The sequence below is a fragment of the Triticum aestivum genome, chromosome 1B (genome assembly GCF_018294505.1).
Source record: "Triticum aestivum cultivar Chinese Spring chromosome 1B, IWGSC CS RefSeq v2.1, whole genome shotgun sequence".
In the NCBI taxonomy this organism is placed as follows: domain Eukaryota; kingdom Viridiplantae; phylum Streptophyta; class Magnoliopsida; order Poales; family Poaceae; genus Triticum; species Triticum aestivum.
The window spans coordinates 672131276-672147413 of record NC_057795.1 but is presented as its reverse complement, the minus strand read 5'-3'; the positions used below and the strand labels follow the sequence as shown (position 1 = coordinate 672147413).

At 43.7% G+C, this 16138-nt stretch overlaps 2 protein-coding genes across 10 annotated transcripts; one reads left to right on the top strand and one right to left on the bottom strand.

Moving 5' to 3' along the window:
- Nucleotides 1-1847: 1847 nt before the first annotated feature.
- LOC123147592 (uncharacterized) lies at nucleotides 1848-11779 on the top strand. Of its 9 annotated transcripts, none has more exons than XR_006473351.1 (17): nucleotides 1848-2497; nucleotides 2570-2640; nucleotides 3533-3637; nucleotides 8713-8878; nucleotides 8976-9252; nucleotides 9332-9425; nucleotides 9512-9642; nucleotides 9721-9800; nucleotides 9890-10016; nucleotides 10104-10255; nucleotides 10334-10613; nucleotides 10707-10762; nucleotides 10837-10926; nucleotides 11006-11065; nucleotides 11191-11233; nucleotides 11328-11397; nucleotides 11496-11779. XR_006473351.1 is itself a non-coding variant. In XM_044566880.1 (17 exons), the coding sequence occupies exons 8-16, from the start codon at nucleotides 9730-9732 to the stop codon at nucleotides 11395-11397; spliced, it is 972 nt and encodes a 323-aa protein (XP_044422815.1). In that variant the 5' UTR covers nucleotides 1848-2497; nucleotides 2570-2640; nucleotides 3533-3637; nucleotides 8713-8878; nucleotides 8976-9252; nucleotides 9332-9425; nucleotides 9512-9642; nucleotides 9721-9729; the 3' UTR covers nucleotides 11496-11779. The 9 variants fall into 9 exon arrangements, 7 of the variants coding, with proteins under 7 accessions (XP_044422815.1, XP_044422814.1, XP_044422804.1 ...); XR_006473350.1 differs by having other exon boundaries at nucleotides 11179-11233; XM_044566880.1 differs by having other exon boundaries at nucleotides 11191-11256.
- A 952-nt stretch (nucleotides 11780-12731) lies between these two features.
- LOC123099608 (translation initiation factor IF-2) lies at nucleotides 12732-14530 on the bottom strand. The gene is made up of 3 exons (XM_044521734.1): nucleotides 13957-14530; nucleotides 13582-13842; nucleotides 12732-13489 (listed from the first exon to the last, which is right to left on the bottom strand). The coding sequence occupies exons 1-3, from the start codon at nucleotides 14454-14456 to the stop codon at nucleotides 12853-12855; spliced, it is 1398 nt and encodes a 465-aa protein (XP_044377669.1). The 5' UTR covers nucleotides 14457-14530; the 3' UTR covers nucleotides 12732-12852.
- Nucleotides 14531-16138: the final 1608 nt, after the last annotated feature.

Sequence of the window (16138 nt, the reverse complement as noted above, 5' to 3'; positions counted from 1 at the left end):
AGATAGGAGAAGGAGCGCTACTTCCGCGACAAAGACAGCAAGACGCCGGAAAGAAGAAGGACAACCGTGGATGATCTTCTCCGCAGCTAGTATGTAGGTAAAAATGCCAGCTTTTTCTAGTCCGATGGCATATGTGTAGCTTGACGATTTATGTTGTATCGTTCACGTTAAGTTGCATATGTTTGTATGGATTTGTGGTTTGCTAATTGAGATGTCTGATTATGTGATTTTTGTTCTTTGAGATATGACTGATCAATATCCACACGTCCACGGACGTTTAAGGGGCCGATTTTGATGTTTGCTCTTACAGGATAGGAAAGGTGGCAAGGAAAGAGAAAGCAAGTTGGGGCATTAATCAATCAGGAAATCGTTTAGACAATTTAGACGCCTCAGACACGGATCAGGAGTCCCTCCACTCTCCCGCCGCCAAAATGACGGCCCGAGAGGGAGGGGACCGCCGATCCGGTCGTCAGCGGAAACCGGTGCCTTTTCTCTTGGAACTGCTATACGTAGAAGAGAGGAAGGGGTAACTTATGCGCTTGCATACCGCGGTATTGTCCACAAGCATTGTCCAGAAGCTTGTTTTCAGAGAGATACGTGTAATTTACAGGTTGTTCCGGCAAACTATATCGTGCGCCGCGCCTTGGTAGAGTGGTAGTCAAGCAAGCCCACATGTCTAGTCCTAGAATATCCAATATGCAAACCGATACTCCCTCCGGTCTTTTTACTCCGCGTATTAGATTTGTTCAAAGTCAAAGTGTTTGAAGTTTGATCATGTTTATACAAGAAATATTTAGCATTCATAATACAAAGTCAATGCCATTAGATCCATTATAGAATATATTTTCATATCATATCTATTTGGTATACTAAATGTTGGTAATTTTTAATATAAATTTGTCAAAATTGACAAAGTTTGACTTCTAGGAAATCTAATATGCAGAGTAAAAGGACCGGAAGGAGTACTTCTTTTCTTGAAAGGCGGAACCGTTGCTGTAAGTTGGCCATATTTTGACATGCTGCAAGTTTTGTGTCCATGCATGATCTTTTTTTGTTGCTGAGAAATTGTCTGTGCATGATTCTGAATGATTATATTTCATTGCCTGATACGGGCAGTGGAAGTTTCTAATGCTGCCGGTCAAAAGGTGTAAACTGGGACTTGCTCTTGCACTGTTTGCCGCCATGAGAAGATCTGGCGGTATTCTCGATGCTGTAGCAATTTGTACATTGTCTTTGTTTGACGCAAAATGTGTTTTTAGAGTGTTGATATGCGTACCACGCAAGCCACGTCCCAATTTTTGTACGTTGGATGAAACAAATATAGTTGGATCACATCAATCTTCTGATGTATGTGGTTCATAACAAGATCATAGCAAAAATCGTACACGTTAATTGTCGTACGTGCAGCTATTCCATATTTTTATGAGATCACCATATGAAAATACAAAAGAAAATCACAGTCCCTTGATGAAATGTCGGGCTGACTAGCATTGGCGATTATAAAGCTTGGGAAATTTTCTATATCTAAATAGGGGCACCCCACTAGCTGATTTTGCTGCCTCCACATCGAGCCACGTCATCTAAATTGTTTCAGCCGTTGATGCAGTATAGCTCAGTAGTTTGCAGCCGTTTGATTAAAAGTTGACGAAATTACAGAGTGTTGCCACCACTAAGTGGAAAATACCAGTTTGTTCGTATCGTTCCGTCCGCTCGCACTGCGTATCCAGTTAGTTTGGGCCGTGCACGTCCGCGTTATTCTGGGATGGGTGTAGACTTTACCATTTGGACACTAAAAGGCCCGTTCCAAGCCCATGGGCATCTATCGTCCTGGATACACACTTACGACACACACCCTTCCGGCGGCTGTGCACGACCTAGCGGACGTGCCCTTCCCTGTCCAGCCACCGCGGCCTCTCCCACCTCTCGCCGCGAATCATGCTTGCCTCCAGCCAGCCGCCCCTGCTGACTGTGCCGCCCTCACCGCCGGTCGTCCCCGGCGAGCAACCTCTCCAGAGGCGCGGGATCCAGCCGCCGCCGCCATGGATTCAATGGCCCCCCTTCAATGGCCCCCCCTGCCCGGGATCCAGCCGCCGCCGCCATGGATTCTTCCTCCCTTCCCCAATGCCCCCCCTGTCCTCATGGCCAGCCACCGCCGGTGAGTTACGCCACCACGCCCAATGGCCCACCTGCCAGTCATCGCGGCTCCACATACGCCACCACGCCCAATGCCCCCCTGCCAGTCACTGCTGCTCCACATATGAGCATTAATTCCACCAAATTCCTTCGTCTTCCCCGCTCTTCAACTTCCCCGCTCTTCAACCTCCATGCCACAAATGCATTTGAAACGGCCTTGCAACTCAATTTATGGCCCTCATTATCTCTTGCTTCATTGCCCTGCAATTGTGGAAAAGATTGTTCTTATAACCCCTCTGCCATACGCATCAACCACGAACGCCTGCTCACATCCACGTCCGGGAACCAACTTCAGCCCTGCTAGGTGCACACTCCCTCTTTTCTGCCCTCTCTGAAGATTTCTATCCTCACAAGATTATGCTTTCAAATTTCTCAGGTTGTGCTACGGATGGAAGGATGCTGAGCCTGTAGGTTTTTGCTGCTCGGATTGGCCACATTACATCACAGGTCGCTTGCTCCTTGGATTTTTTTCAGATTCCTGTTTCATCAAATTGCTATTTCATTATGATATTACATGCCTACAGAAATTGGTTAGCACTGTGACCTGCACATGTTTCTAATTTAGGACGGGCCAAATTGGTTAGCAGTGATGAAAACAAAGAAATAAAATGAATTAGTATATTTGAAGGTATATCTTTGCCTATCATTTGCTTTGCATGGCCGGTGGTAGCAGGATCCTACAAGCAGAAAATTGAGAAATAAACATGGGTTAGCGCTGGAAATTTGGCTTTCTTCTTAGTGGATATGGTTTTCTTCTTAGTGGATATGAGGATGAGGTTCAAATATAATAGGCCTCTCAGTTTGTAGAATCAATGTTGTGTTTATAACAGGAAGCTGCTAAGACAAAATATAATTTCTCCTTGAAGAGGACCAAAAAATTAGCAGCCGGTGTGACACTTCAATACACAATTGTTTCAGTGCTTCCCTCCAAGCTCCGTTGTACACCTGCAGGATACATGTTTCTACAAACTGAGAATATGTATTGGATACCGTATCTAAACAGGTATCTGAAGAATTAACATTAAGAATGAAGGAAAAGAATTCCGGATACATGTTGGATGCGTCTTGGATACTTGTGGATATATCCCAGTTCAATGCTTTGTCCCGATTCTTTTGCTCCTTTTCTGAAAAAATCCAAAACCGAAAAAACAATCATGATGTATCCAAGGTGTAGCTCGGGAGTGCCCCCATCCCTCCCGTATGCGTACTCACCCTTCCTCCAGGCCACTGGCCATGGCATTTATCACTAAATTGTAGTTATTTTCCTGCAGCACGCTTCCAGTTTTCAGTCACCCTGGATTTCTCCTAACCTTCAACTTATGTTTAGTTTTTTTTGCAGATTGCTCTCCGGATCGAAAGGTTCTTCAAATTCTGCTTTGTAGGTCTCTTGCTCCTCGGATTGGCTTCAATTCATTTTTGCAGCGGTCCCCTGCTTCTTCCGTTGGTATGCAAACATATGCACCATCCATATTGTTCCATACATATTAGATACCGTATGAATTTCCTACCTTGGATTATTTTGTGTGATATATTTATTCAATCATATAGGCTACAATCTGCTTCCATTTAAGTCAATTTTGCCCACATGCTTTGCTAAGATGGATAGCACCGCAAATTCTTCTACAAATCCTGGTAGCCATTCAGTCCAATGCGGTCGTGGGCGCCCCCGTCGTCAGTCACAACCAGTTGTCATACCTGAAATAAACCAATCTGCTGCTTCCAATAACCGCCGCCGACGTACAGAACTTAGAAATAGAGGTTAGTTAGGATATTTTTGTTCCTTATATATGTTTCCATCAACCTATGCTTCCTATGAACTAGCAAAAACATCTACAGATGAACGTTCAGTACGCTGACGATTAACCGGAGAGTCCTCTACGTCAGCTTGCCAAACACAAAATTTGGCATTAATCCATAATCGTAAGCTCTTATTATTTACCAAATTAGTGTATTGCAGATTGAAGTCTCCATTTTGTACAAATTAAGAGAAATATACATGGCCTATCTTTCAGGAACTATCTTTCAACCCTTAAACCTTGGGGGGCCCACACATTCATGCAAACATTGTCGTTCTTTGTTTTGGTATGAAGAGCGTATCCGCAGAGAGAGACATACTTCTGATCCAACATATAATTTGTGTTGTAAAGGAGGGAAAATCTTGCTGAAACCATATGATCCTCCTCCTCAGCCTCTATTGGATTTATTAACCTCACAGAACACTACAACTTCGAACCACTTTTTTGATCATATCAGGCAATATAATACAATGTTTGCGATGACTTCAATGGGTGCTAAAGTTATTGAATCCATAAATGATGGCCGAGCACCCTATGTTTTCAAGATTACTGGTCAAGTCTGCCATCGTATCGGTTCTCTAATGCGACCTGAGAATCGTCGACCAGAATATGCACAATTGTATATCTATGATACAGAGCATGAGGTTAGAAACCGCATAAATATTACTGCATCTTCTCGCCCTTCATCATCTCGGTCTTCGTCTGCCCACCCTTCTTTCAATGCTAATCAAGATATTGTCCAGTCCTTTATATCGATGCTTAACACCCACAATCCCATAGTGAAACTATTTAGAACAGCACAGGAAAGATTGACCGCAGATGCTCCTGATCAGTTCTTTATCAGATTATATGGCAAACCTGATGCACATGGAGACATCTATAGTGCTCCGGTCGCATCTGAGGTTGTAGGGTTGGTTGTTGGTGATATTGGGTCAACTGATGTTGGGCGGGACATTATAATAGATAACCGTTCATCAGGATTACAACAAATCAATGAAAAACATTGCAAGTTTATGGCTATGCAGTATCCTCTATTATTTCCATATGGAGAGGATGGTTACCATGATGACCTCATGTACCGCACCTCGCCACAAAGTCAAGCTATAAGCCGTCAGAAAGTAACTATGCTAGAGTACTATGCATATAGACTACATGATAGACCAGGTGATTTCAACACGCCATTGAGAGGTAAAAGATTGACACAAGCTTATGAAGTGGATGGTTATTGTTGTGTTGAAGAATTTCGTATTGCATTCTATCGCAAGCCCGGATTTCAGAAAAAATATAGATCATCACCATATAATGACTTGGCCAATTCTGTCTCAAGAGGTAATACATCCGGTTCTTCAGTTGGTCAAAGGATTATATTGCCATCTTCATTCACCGGAGGCCCGCGATATATGTACCAAAATTATCAAGATTCGATCGCTATATGTAGGAATTATGGCTGCCCAGATCTCTTTGTCACATTCACTTCAAATGCAGCTTGGCCTGAGATAGTAGAGGCTCTATCATCCATTCCAGGGCAACAACCTTCTGACCGTCCAGATATTGTCAATAGGGTATTCAAAATGAAGCTAAATATCCTAATGGATGATATTAAAAAGAAAAAATTCTTTGGACCAACGAATGCAGGTAATTTGTCTCCCCACATCATTAATTGATTTAATGTTGCCCGAATCCAACATTTCCTTTATGTAAATAACATGCCTGTCTTTTGTAGTTATCTACACCATTGAATTTCAGAAACGTGGACTTCCTCATGTCCATTTCATCATATGGTTATCCAAAGATGAACCCCTAGATGCGAAAAAGATAGACTTTCTTATTTCGGCTCAGTTGCCAGATCCTAAAAATGATCCAATAGGTTATGATGTTGTATCGTCATTCATGATACACGGGCCCTGTGGTAATCTAAATACTAAATATCCCTGTATGTCTGAAGGAAAATGCACAAAATTCTATCCTAAAGATTTCTGTGAGCAAACAACTATATTGGAGAATGGTTTCACACAATATGCAAGGCCAAACAATGGAATAACTGTCAACAAAAATGGAGTTGACATTGATAACAGATTTGTTGTTCCTCACAATGTCGACTTGGTAGTTAAATATCAAGCTCACATAAATGTAGAGAAGGTTAATCATGATGGCATGCACAAATATCTTTTCAAGTATGTCACAAAAGGATTTGATTCTGCTAGAACTAAAATCCATTCAAATTCTGGATCATCCAATTCATCAAGTGAAACAGTCAATGAAATAGAAAATTATCTAGAATGTCGCTGTATTACACCAAATGAGGATGGTTGGCGCTTGCTAGAGTATGATATTCACTATGCAGACCCTTCCGTAGAAAGACTTCCAGTTCATCTTCCATTTGAGAATAATGTAATTTACTCAGAAGATGATGACCTTGAAGAAGTGATTGAAAATCCAAGGAATATGACGACTAAGTTGACTGCATGGTTAGAAGCTAATATGCAACACCCTCTGGCTAAACAATATACCTACATAGAATTTCCTGAATATTTTACATGGCACTCCAACTCAAATGGCAAATACTGGGATTATCGTCGTGGTTCTAGAAGAATTGGCAGAATTGCTTATGTCAACCCTTCCCAAGGGGACCTTCACTATCTACGTTTGTTGCTCAACATTGTCAAAGGTCCAACCTCCTTCCCTCAAATCAGAACTATAAATGGCCATGAATATCCTACATTTCGTGTTGCATGTGAGGCTTTAGGTCTCCTTGGTGATGATGAAAAATGGTCCAATGCCTTAAAAGATGCCTCTCAATGGGCCATGCCTTACCAGTTACGCCAACTGTTTGTCACAATTTTGCTCTTTTGTGAGGTAACAAATCCTAGAAAACTTTTTGATGACCACGCGTCAAAAATGTCTGAAGATGCAGCCCATCAATTGAGTCAGAACCGTGGTCAAGCTAGCAATCCCTTGGCCGATATATATATTTCATCTTATCTTTTGAATGAATTGGATAAATTGCTAAGAGATGCAGGATATTGTTTATCCCATTTTAATTTGCCGCTACCTGATGACACTGCTAATATTTCAAGACAAAATAGGCTACTACTAGATGAGCTCAATTATGATGTGCCTGCTATGATTGGCACTTTACATGACAACCTTTCAATGCTGAACAACAACCAGAAAGATGTTTTTGATGCTATTTACAATTCTGTGATGAATGCTGAAGGTCAAACATTTTTTGTTTATGGATATGGAGGAACTGGAAAAACTTTCTTATGGACTACTTTGCTTAATTCTATAAGAAGCAAGGGGAAAATTGCATTAGCAGTTGCATCATTGGGAATTGCTTCCCTACTGCTACCAGGGGGTCGAACCCCCCATTCCCGTTTTAAAATTCCTTTAGACATTTCTCAGAGTTCCATGTGTAGTATAAAGAAAAATACACACTTAGCAGAACTTATCCAAAAAACTTCTCTTATTGTATGGGATGAGGCCCCTGTTAATAATAGATATTGTTTTGAAGCATTGGATCGTACACTTAGAGATATATTATCAGAAACAAGGCAAAATGCAGAAAATAAGCAATTTGGTGGTATAACTGTTGTGCTTGGTGGAGATTTTCGACAAACACTTCCAGTAATACAAAATGCAACAAAAGCCCAAATTCTAAGGTCATGCATTGTTAATTCTTATTTATGGAGACAATGTAAGCTTCTCCAGTTAACTGAAAATATGAGGCTGATGTCAGGAAATCTCTCCACCTCAGACAGAGAGGAGCTAAGTAATTTTGCTGAATGGCTTCTTAGGGTGGGCAATGGAACAGAACCTATTGTTTCTGTCCCAAATGATTCCAGTAACTCATTTATAAAGATTCCAGAGTCTTTGCTTCTGTCATCAGATTGTAGGAACCTTGATGGATTGATATCATTTGTCTATGACTTAGGTTCTGAGCCAGCAAATATTTCATCATATTTGTGTCAATGTGCAATTTTAGCACCTACAAATGAGGTGGTTTCAGATATAAATACCAGAATGATTGCTCAGCTAAAAATGTCTGAAATGTCTTACTATAGTTCTGATTTAATTGACGATAGCACTGCTAATCATTCCACTCTTGAAGCATTATACCCAACAGAGTTTCTAAACACAATTCCGATGCCCGGACTTCCTGACCATAAGTTGCACTTGAAGATTGGTGTTCCAATTATGCTTTTGCGCAATCTTGATCCATCAAGGGGACTTTGTAATGGTACTAGGCTGATTGTCACCCAATTGACAAATCGTGTGATTGAAGGTGAAATCATAACAGGGAAGGCTACAGGTTCAAAAGTATATATCCCACACATTGTCACAACATCAACTCACTCAAGGTGGCCCTTCAAATTGAGACGGCGCCAGTTCCCCGTGCGCCTTTCGTATGCAATGACCATAAACAAGGGCAAACCTTAAATAGAGTTGGAGTCTATTTGCCATCTCCAGTGTTCTCTCATGGTCAATTATATGTAGCATTTTCCAGAGTTACTTCACCAAAGGGGTTGAGAGTTCTAATTGAAAATAGTCCAGTTTTTTATGAGAATTGCACCCATAATGTAGTCTATGCTGAAGTTTTTAGTCAAATTAATAGACTATGAAACTGAATAAAGGAATTTCCTACATTCAAGTGTGTTTACCCTACATAATTATTACTCCATTTAATACATCGTTATTATGCAATTACTTGCTTCCCTTTCAGGAATATTACATCAATGGAATCCACTACAGCCCTTAAAACCATCACTCTTGGTCAACAGAGTTGTAAGGTATTTGGACGACTCTTACGCCTATGGGATGCAATAAACATGAAATCCAAGTTTGCAGATCCTCTCATCAGCATTGATGGTGTCCTTTTAGATGAAGATGTAAGTCCATCATTAATATTTCTATTCCCAACATAATAATCATATTATTGTACAAATGTACTACTGATTTTCACATCATCATCGAATATTATGGCAGGGCAATATGGCGCAGATCAGTGTACCCAAAAAATTTCAAAGACAATTCCGCCCCTTACTCACAGAAGGACATGTCTACATCTTTAATGATATTGCAGCTGTTGATATAAAAAACAAAACCCATATATATCACCACCAAGACTATATGTTGCAATTCAAGCACAGCACTAAGGTTCACCGTCTTGAAACCAGAGGGACAAATATACCAAAGTTTTCCTTCAATTTTTGTCCATTTGATAATCTACCAGAAAAAGATACTTTTGCAAAACCACTTCAAGGTAACACTTGCATTTCCTTTTTTTCTTTCATACTAATATTAACACATAAATTAAATTTGTATGTGGTTTCTCTCTCCAGATATAATAGGAGTCATTAGCCACGTTGGGCCATTTGATTATGCAAGTCAGACGTCTACAAATAAACTCAGGAAAATCAAAATTCGAAACCTAGAGTATGTTTCTTCTACTACTACAGTGTGTTAAAACTTTTCCATCCCTATACAGATTGTGTCAACAAATGTTTGTTCCACATATGCAGTGAACAGACACAAGAAATACGTCTTTGGGGCCACCATGGTGAAACATTTGATGAAGAAGCTGTACTTAAAAAATCACAAGAAGGCATTGTAGTTGGCATTTTTGCGGGTCTCACAGCTGGGAGCTTTCTAGGTAACTGCTCAAATATTCTCTCTTAAAATGACTATAAGAGCCAAAACTAATACGACATGTAACCATATATACATATAGGTGCCCTGCATGCATCCTCAACCTCTGCAACAAAAGTTTACATTGACTTGGACATCTGAAGTTAAAAACTACCAAACCAGGTCAGTGATCATCCTTTATATTTGCAACTACTACCTTCTTTTTCCAAAATCTAACATGCTGATATTTTTCTCACTGATTCTTTTTGAAGCTATAAATGGGAATCTCCAGCTCTGCGACAACAACTACCTCAGGTTATGCATTTATCTCCTATTCAAGCAGCAGGGAAAATGTACACACTTCAACAAATATCAGATATGCCCACCTCAAATTTTCAGGTCAACATCATCTTATCTACCCTATTATTTGTATATCAGTGAACTTCTACAGCAAATTCTCAATGCACCCTTTTTGCAAACTCTTAGGAAGGATCTACCTACAGCACCATTGCGAAAGTTAAATCTATTGTACCTTCAACTAAATGGTACTACAAAGGATGCAAACGGTGTGACAGAGGATACAACAACAACTCAGATACTCCAACATGCCTTTGCACAAATTCATCTCCAAAGCCACTGTACGATCTCTGTTTTTATACAACATTTGCCTTCATTTACATATTCTGTTCCATATAAACAACTATCAAATTCGCTAGGTACAAGCTACCAATAACACTTACAGATGACTCGGGAGATTTAGATGCCATTGCTTTCTCTAAAATTGCTGAAGAACTGGTTGAGCGAGATGCCATACAAGCTTCTCAAAACATGAAAGTTGATACCGCGGAACATGTGACCGCCCTAGATAATGCCATTGGGAAAACCAGATTGTTCTATATAGGAATGAAGGTTGATTTGGTATCCAGATTCCCCATAAGTTATGTCATAAAGAAAAGCTTCCCAGTTGACAATGCACAGATACTGCCCTCTACAAAGGTTAGACAATTTTCATCAATTTACAAAATAACTCCATCCTAATTACAATTGTATTACCTAAAATATTTAACTTAAACCATTAAATACTTCCAGTCAACTACAAGCAAAGACCTGGAGAACAGTCCATCGTCATCAAAGAGCATCCAGAGGTTTGCCATCAATCACAAAATAGAAGTTACATCCTCTGTCTACACAATGTTCACCAAACTTTTCCTATTCGCAGTCCAGGGAGCCTAACACAAGTCCACTTGGGCAATACTATGCCTCCCCCTTGCCAATCTACAACTATGGACACCGACAAAAACATAAATAGGTAATACTTTTTCAAGTTCTACTAAAGAACATTCAGCTTATATTCAATATGGAATTCAAATGGCGATTTTTGGTTGCAGGTACTCTTCAGCGAAAAGAAGCATCCAATTTACAGAAGATGGAGCCACCAACAAAGAGGGGTACTAATTGATAACAATATTTCTTGTTTATCACTGAAGTTCTTTGAAAAGTACATCTACCTATTTACATGCCAGTCAACAAACAGAGTACGCATTGATAACAATATTTCCAGTTTACATGCCAGTCAACAACAGGAACATCTTCAGGATACACAAGTGCATCTCCAGGTTGTCAAAAGGCATAAGCAAGAGTACGCGCTTCTTCTCATATCACATAGAAAAATGAGATTCACAATCTAACTTTCCATCATCAATCAAACAGCATTGCAGATAACAATGTGAAAATGAACAACTATGAAGGACAAGAGGATAACAGTAATAAAAACACATAGGTACTATCAGTTCTCATATCCAAACAAAATTATATAAAGTTTGTCGCCCTTTGCTACAACAATAACATTACCAATAATGTTGTTCTATTAACATGTAGGGCACCGTCAACAACCATGCAAGGACCAGGAAATCTTCAAGACGCGCGAAAAGCACCTACGGATTGCACCACCTTCCATTGAAAATTACCTCCAAAACTATCATTACAACTACTTCATGATTAGCCTAAGCATGTCGTCAGATATCGACTAATTTTATGTAATAAGTCTGAATTATGAAATCTTTGGATTTGTATGCACTTTTATTAAGCTGATTATGTCATTTTTGCTTCCAACTGGTGTCAATACTTTTCCTTACAATTGTTTCAAATATATACTATCTTCCTGTGATGTTTTGTTCTCGATATATACTATCTTCCTGTGACATGTTCAAATGCTAGAAAATTAAGGCAAGGTCATGCCAAAAATTTTAGTCGAATTCCTTGCAAAGTTTTTTGAGTTCATTATGTCGATTGTGCTTCCAATTGGTGTCCATAATTAGGCTTCTCTAAATATTACTGTAAAATTAAGAGTATGCCATGTCAAAAGCTCTATGCATCAGTCCATACATGGTTCAAATAGATAAATCCCTAGCATCATTTTTCATATTGATCATTGCATTCAGTCTTCAATACAAAATTTCCGCAGCAACGCGCGGGGTATCACCTAGTAAATAGAACACTGGAGTAGGTCGTGCCACATACCGTGAGGTGAATAAATTGATGTAAAAACCATCACCATTCACCATTTTTTTTGACGGAAATCATACTTTGCCGAGCTTTTTCTACACAGCCCCTCAACCATTGTGTCGCAACCACTAGCCATCAACGCCCTACTCTTGTGTAATCTTGACTATGACATCATGTATATATATATATATTTTTTTTGATAAACCGACTATGACATCATGTATATACTAGGTGTTTTTTTTTTGGATAAAGGAAGACTTTATTGACTGAAATTTTCACACGAAGACATTACGAGAAATTGTCACATGATGAAAAAGAGTTTCCAACATCCAAACACGATAAGTAGATCGGATTGTAAAGAGTTTCCAACATCCAACCAGCAGTTTTGCTGCACTGCTGGGCGGAGGCAGAGCCATCACAGCCCCCGGGAAGACCACAGGGCTTCCTGTTCATCGGCTAGTGTCTGCAACCAAATTAGAAATTGATGGCAACAGTTTCGGTGCACCAAATAACATAGCACAGTAAGTATGCAAGCCTTTCGAAAAGAGAACAGTATGCAAGCTAGCCTGCAGGTAGGCACACACATAACATGAAAATAACTGGAGAAAACAATGCGCACTGTAATCCAGATTTGAGAATTTGCTTGTCTGATCAACCATACATCAATTGGCTATTCTGAATGTAAACTGCAGAATCTCACGGTGCTACGACGGTCCCTAGTGGAGTAGTTCTAGACATTGATGAACAGAAACTGTGGCACCGGAAAGAAGGCGGCTCTGCTTACCATTCGAACCTCCCTCGTCGTTCTTGTGACCCAGGCGCCATGCATATCGAAACAGAAGCTGTCGATGGGAACCAGGGGCATTCGGCCAAACACGTCCTGCAACCTGCAGAACTGGTAGGTGATTTGGGAGCCAGCACGGTAGGCACCGACGAAGATCGTAGGCGGCAGCGGGAAGGCGAATGGCTGCTGGAGCTGCAGGTCGGGCGCGGATAGGTTGGGCATTGGCAGGATCCTCAGAACTTCGCCAAAGCACTGGCACACATGGTCTTGGCAGAAGATCGTGCCGCATGTGGAGCAGAAGAGCACTGCGTCAACGTTGCAGCCGTCACCTTGACATCCGGCGTACGGCAGTCGACGGGGGAATGGTGCCATTCCTCGATATGGTGGGCCATTTCCCCCGCCGCCTGGCCCGCCCCCTCCGTCACCGCCTCCAGGTCCAGGGGCTCCTCCCCCTCCGCCACCGCCTCCAGGTCCAGGGGCTCCTCCCCCTCCGCCACCGCCTCCAGGTCCAGGGGCTCCGCCACCACCGCCAGGGCATCCTCCGCCACGACCTGCGCCTCCCACGCCATCCCCAGTTGCTCCCCTGTCCAAGTCGAAGGATCTTGTTAGAAACACACGGGTTGACGGCGGCAGCAGTACTACCAATGTACTCCTGATTACTAGTGTAGAACTTACACGAACGGCGGTGCGACGTCGGCGCTGCCCTTCTCCGCCAGCTTCAAGATGGACGGCGGGTTCGGAGCCTCCTCCTCTTGCTTGAAGACATTGTCCGCGACGCTTGGGCCAGTGCCAGTCTTCCTCTCGGGCTTCAGCGCCGCGTCCCGGCTCATCTTGTTCTCCTGCTTGAGGGACGCGGCGGCCCTGCTGATCTTCCCCTGAATCGGGGCTGTCACGAACCGGCCGCTATTCCCCAGGATAGCTGACGCCTCGTCGTCTCTGACAAATAAACAGGCTCATCGTCGTCTTCTTCGTGTACAACTGTCGATCTCCGATGCAAGATGGGAGCGATATCGATTGGGAGTTTAGTAGTGAAGGTGAATGACTCCGTACCTTGCGACGCGAGGCGCTCGGATGTGCGGGCTGACGGCGCGGCCGGACTCGCCGGTCTCGGGCGCGAGTACCGCAAACGGATTGGGGCTCGCGAACCTGCATTTGTTGGGTGTAGGCTGGCGGGCAAGAGCCTGGTCGGCAAGAGCCCGCAGCCGGCCCGACGCCCTGCGCCAGTCGTCGCGGCGGCTGAAAGGGAGCCGCTCCGACGGGGGTGGCAAGCGGCGGACCGGCGCGTCCGCGTCGCGCGGTCGGAGGCGCTCGCGCAGGAGCTGCGGCTGAACGAGGCGGCGGCCTGACTCGGCGGCGTGGAGCGGTGGCGAGGCGACGAGACGGCTGCCCGACGCGGCGGCGTGGGGCGGTGGCGAGGCGACGGGGCGGCGGCCCGACGCGTCGGCGTGGAGCGGTGGCGAGCCGACGGGGCGGCGGCCCGACGCGTCGTCGCCGCGCGGTGGGGAGGCGACGCTTGTGGTGGCGCCGAGGTAGTAGGCGGCGGTTGCCATGGGTGGTTCTACGGGTAGGGTTTTCCGATTTGGTATTCCGGTGGAGGCAGCAAGACGGTGGAGGCGAGGTGGGAAAGGCGAGAGGAAGGAAAGGAGGCGAGGTGGGACGACTCGGCTATGAGACTAGTGAAACGGGCCTATTTGTGAACCCAGTACACCAATTGACTTTGGGCCGTTGGATAGCAAATCAAGGGATAAATTTGTCTAATTTCCAAAAGAAATAGGGATAAATTCGGCTGGATGACGAGTTGATGACGCATTTCCGAAAAAGGCTAAGCATTTCTTCACAATAAACCAACAGTGCGTCGCACCGGTCCAGAGCATTTGCAGTAACAACATTTACAGTTGAACTTGGCAAATCCGGCACTATCTACTCGTGGACTCGCTCGTGCACGTCCACGGACATAGCCGGACAGCCCCTCATATTTTATGTCCGGCGGCCACATGCCTCAAATTTGAAATCTCAAATCCATGCAATGCATGCACATCGATCATAGAGCACAAATTCATCACTATTCAACAGTTTTACGAAATGCAACAAAGCAAAATAAATTATAGTTCAAGAGTTCGGACATGCCAAAATAAAATTAAAGTCCAAGCGTGACGGATCACTCGCTGGTCAGTCACCCGTCGGACGCCATCCATACGTCCCGCTCTGTGGCTATCCTTGTCGCTTGCTCTGCGGCCATCCTTGTCTCGTAGTCCCTACGTCAATTGATCTCCTTCTTCATGACCACAAGGTATTTCTTTCCATGCTCATTCAAGGTGCTTTGGTCTATCAACATTATCTTGGCATCCTCTGCGTCTCGAGCAAGCGGCAACGTCTTATTCTCAAGCTCAACTTCTCCAATTGTCCGGGCCTTCTCCATCTCCCATTTCATCGACGCTTCCTCTTCTCCAACTCGAACTTCTCCCTCTCAATTTGCAGCTTATTACTCGCAGAAGTGGGAAATGAAGCAGATATGAAAGCCGAAGTGGGGAATAGGTCGTCTACCGGCGCCGGCTTGCACTTGCAGGGGACCAGCCACCGCGGAACTACTGGCCCGCCTGGGCAGGGCAGGGCGCAGCTCAGTCGCACTCACAGGGTGGTGGGAGCTGCCGACGAGCGAGATGGAGATGAAAGCACCGGGCGCGGAGGTTGCGACGGATGATTGCCACGGACGCCAATCTGGTGGAGACGAGTTCCGCACCTCCGCGTCGGCCTTCGTCCCGCGCCCAGCGACTGAGGGAGTCCTGGATTAGGGGGTGTCCGGATAGCCGAACTATCATCATCGGCCGGACTCCAAGACTATGAAGATACAAGATTGAAGACTTCGTCCCGTGTCCGGATGGGACTTTCCTTGGCGTGGAAGGCAAGCTTGGCAATACGGATATGTAGATCTCCTACCATTGTAACAGACTCTATGTAACCCTAGCCCTCTCCGATGTCTATATAAACCGGATGACTTTAGTCCGTAGGACGAACAACAATCATACCATAGGCTAGCCTCTAGGGTTTAGCCTCCTTGATCTCGTGGTAGATCTACTCTTGTAATACCCACATCATCAATATCAATCAAGCAGGACGTAGGGTTTTACCTCCATCAGGAGGGCCCGAACATGGGTAAAACATCGTGTCCCTTGTCTCCTGTTACCATCCGCCTAGACGCTCAGTTCGGGACACCCTACCCGAGATCCGCCGG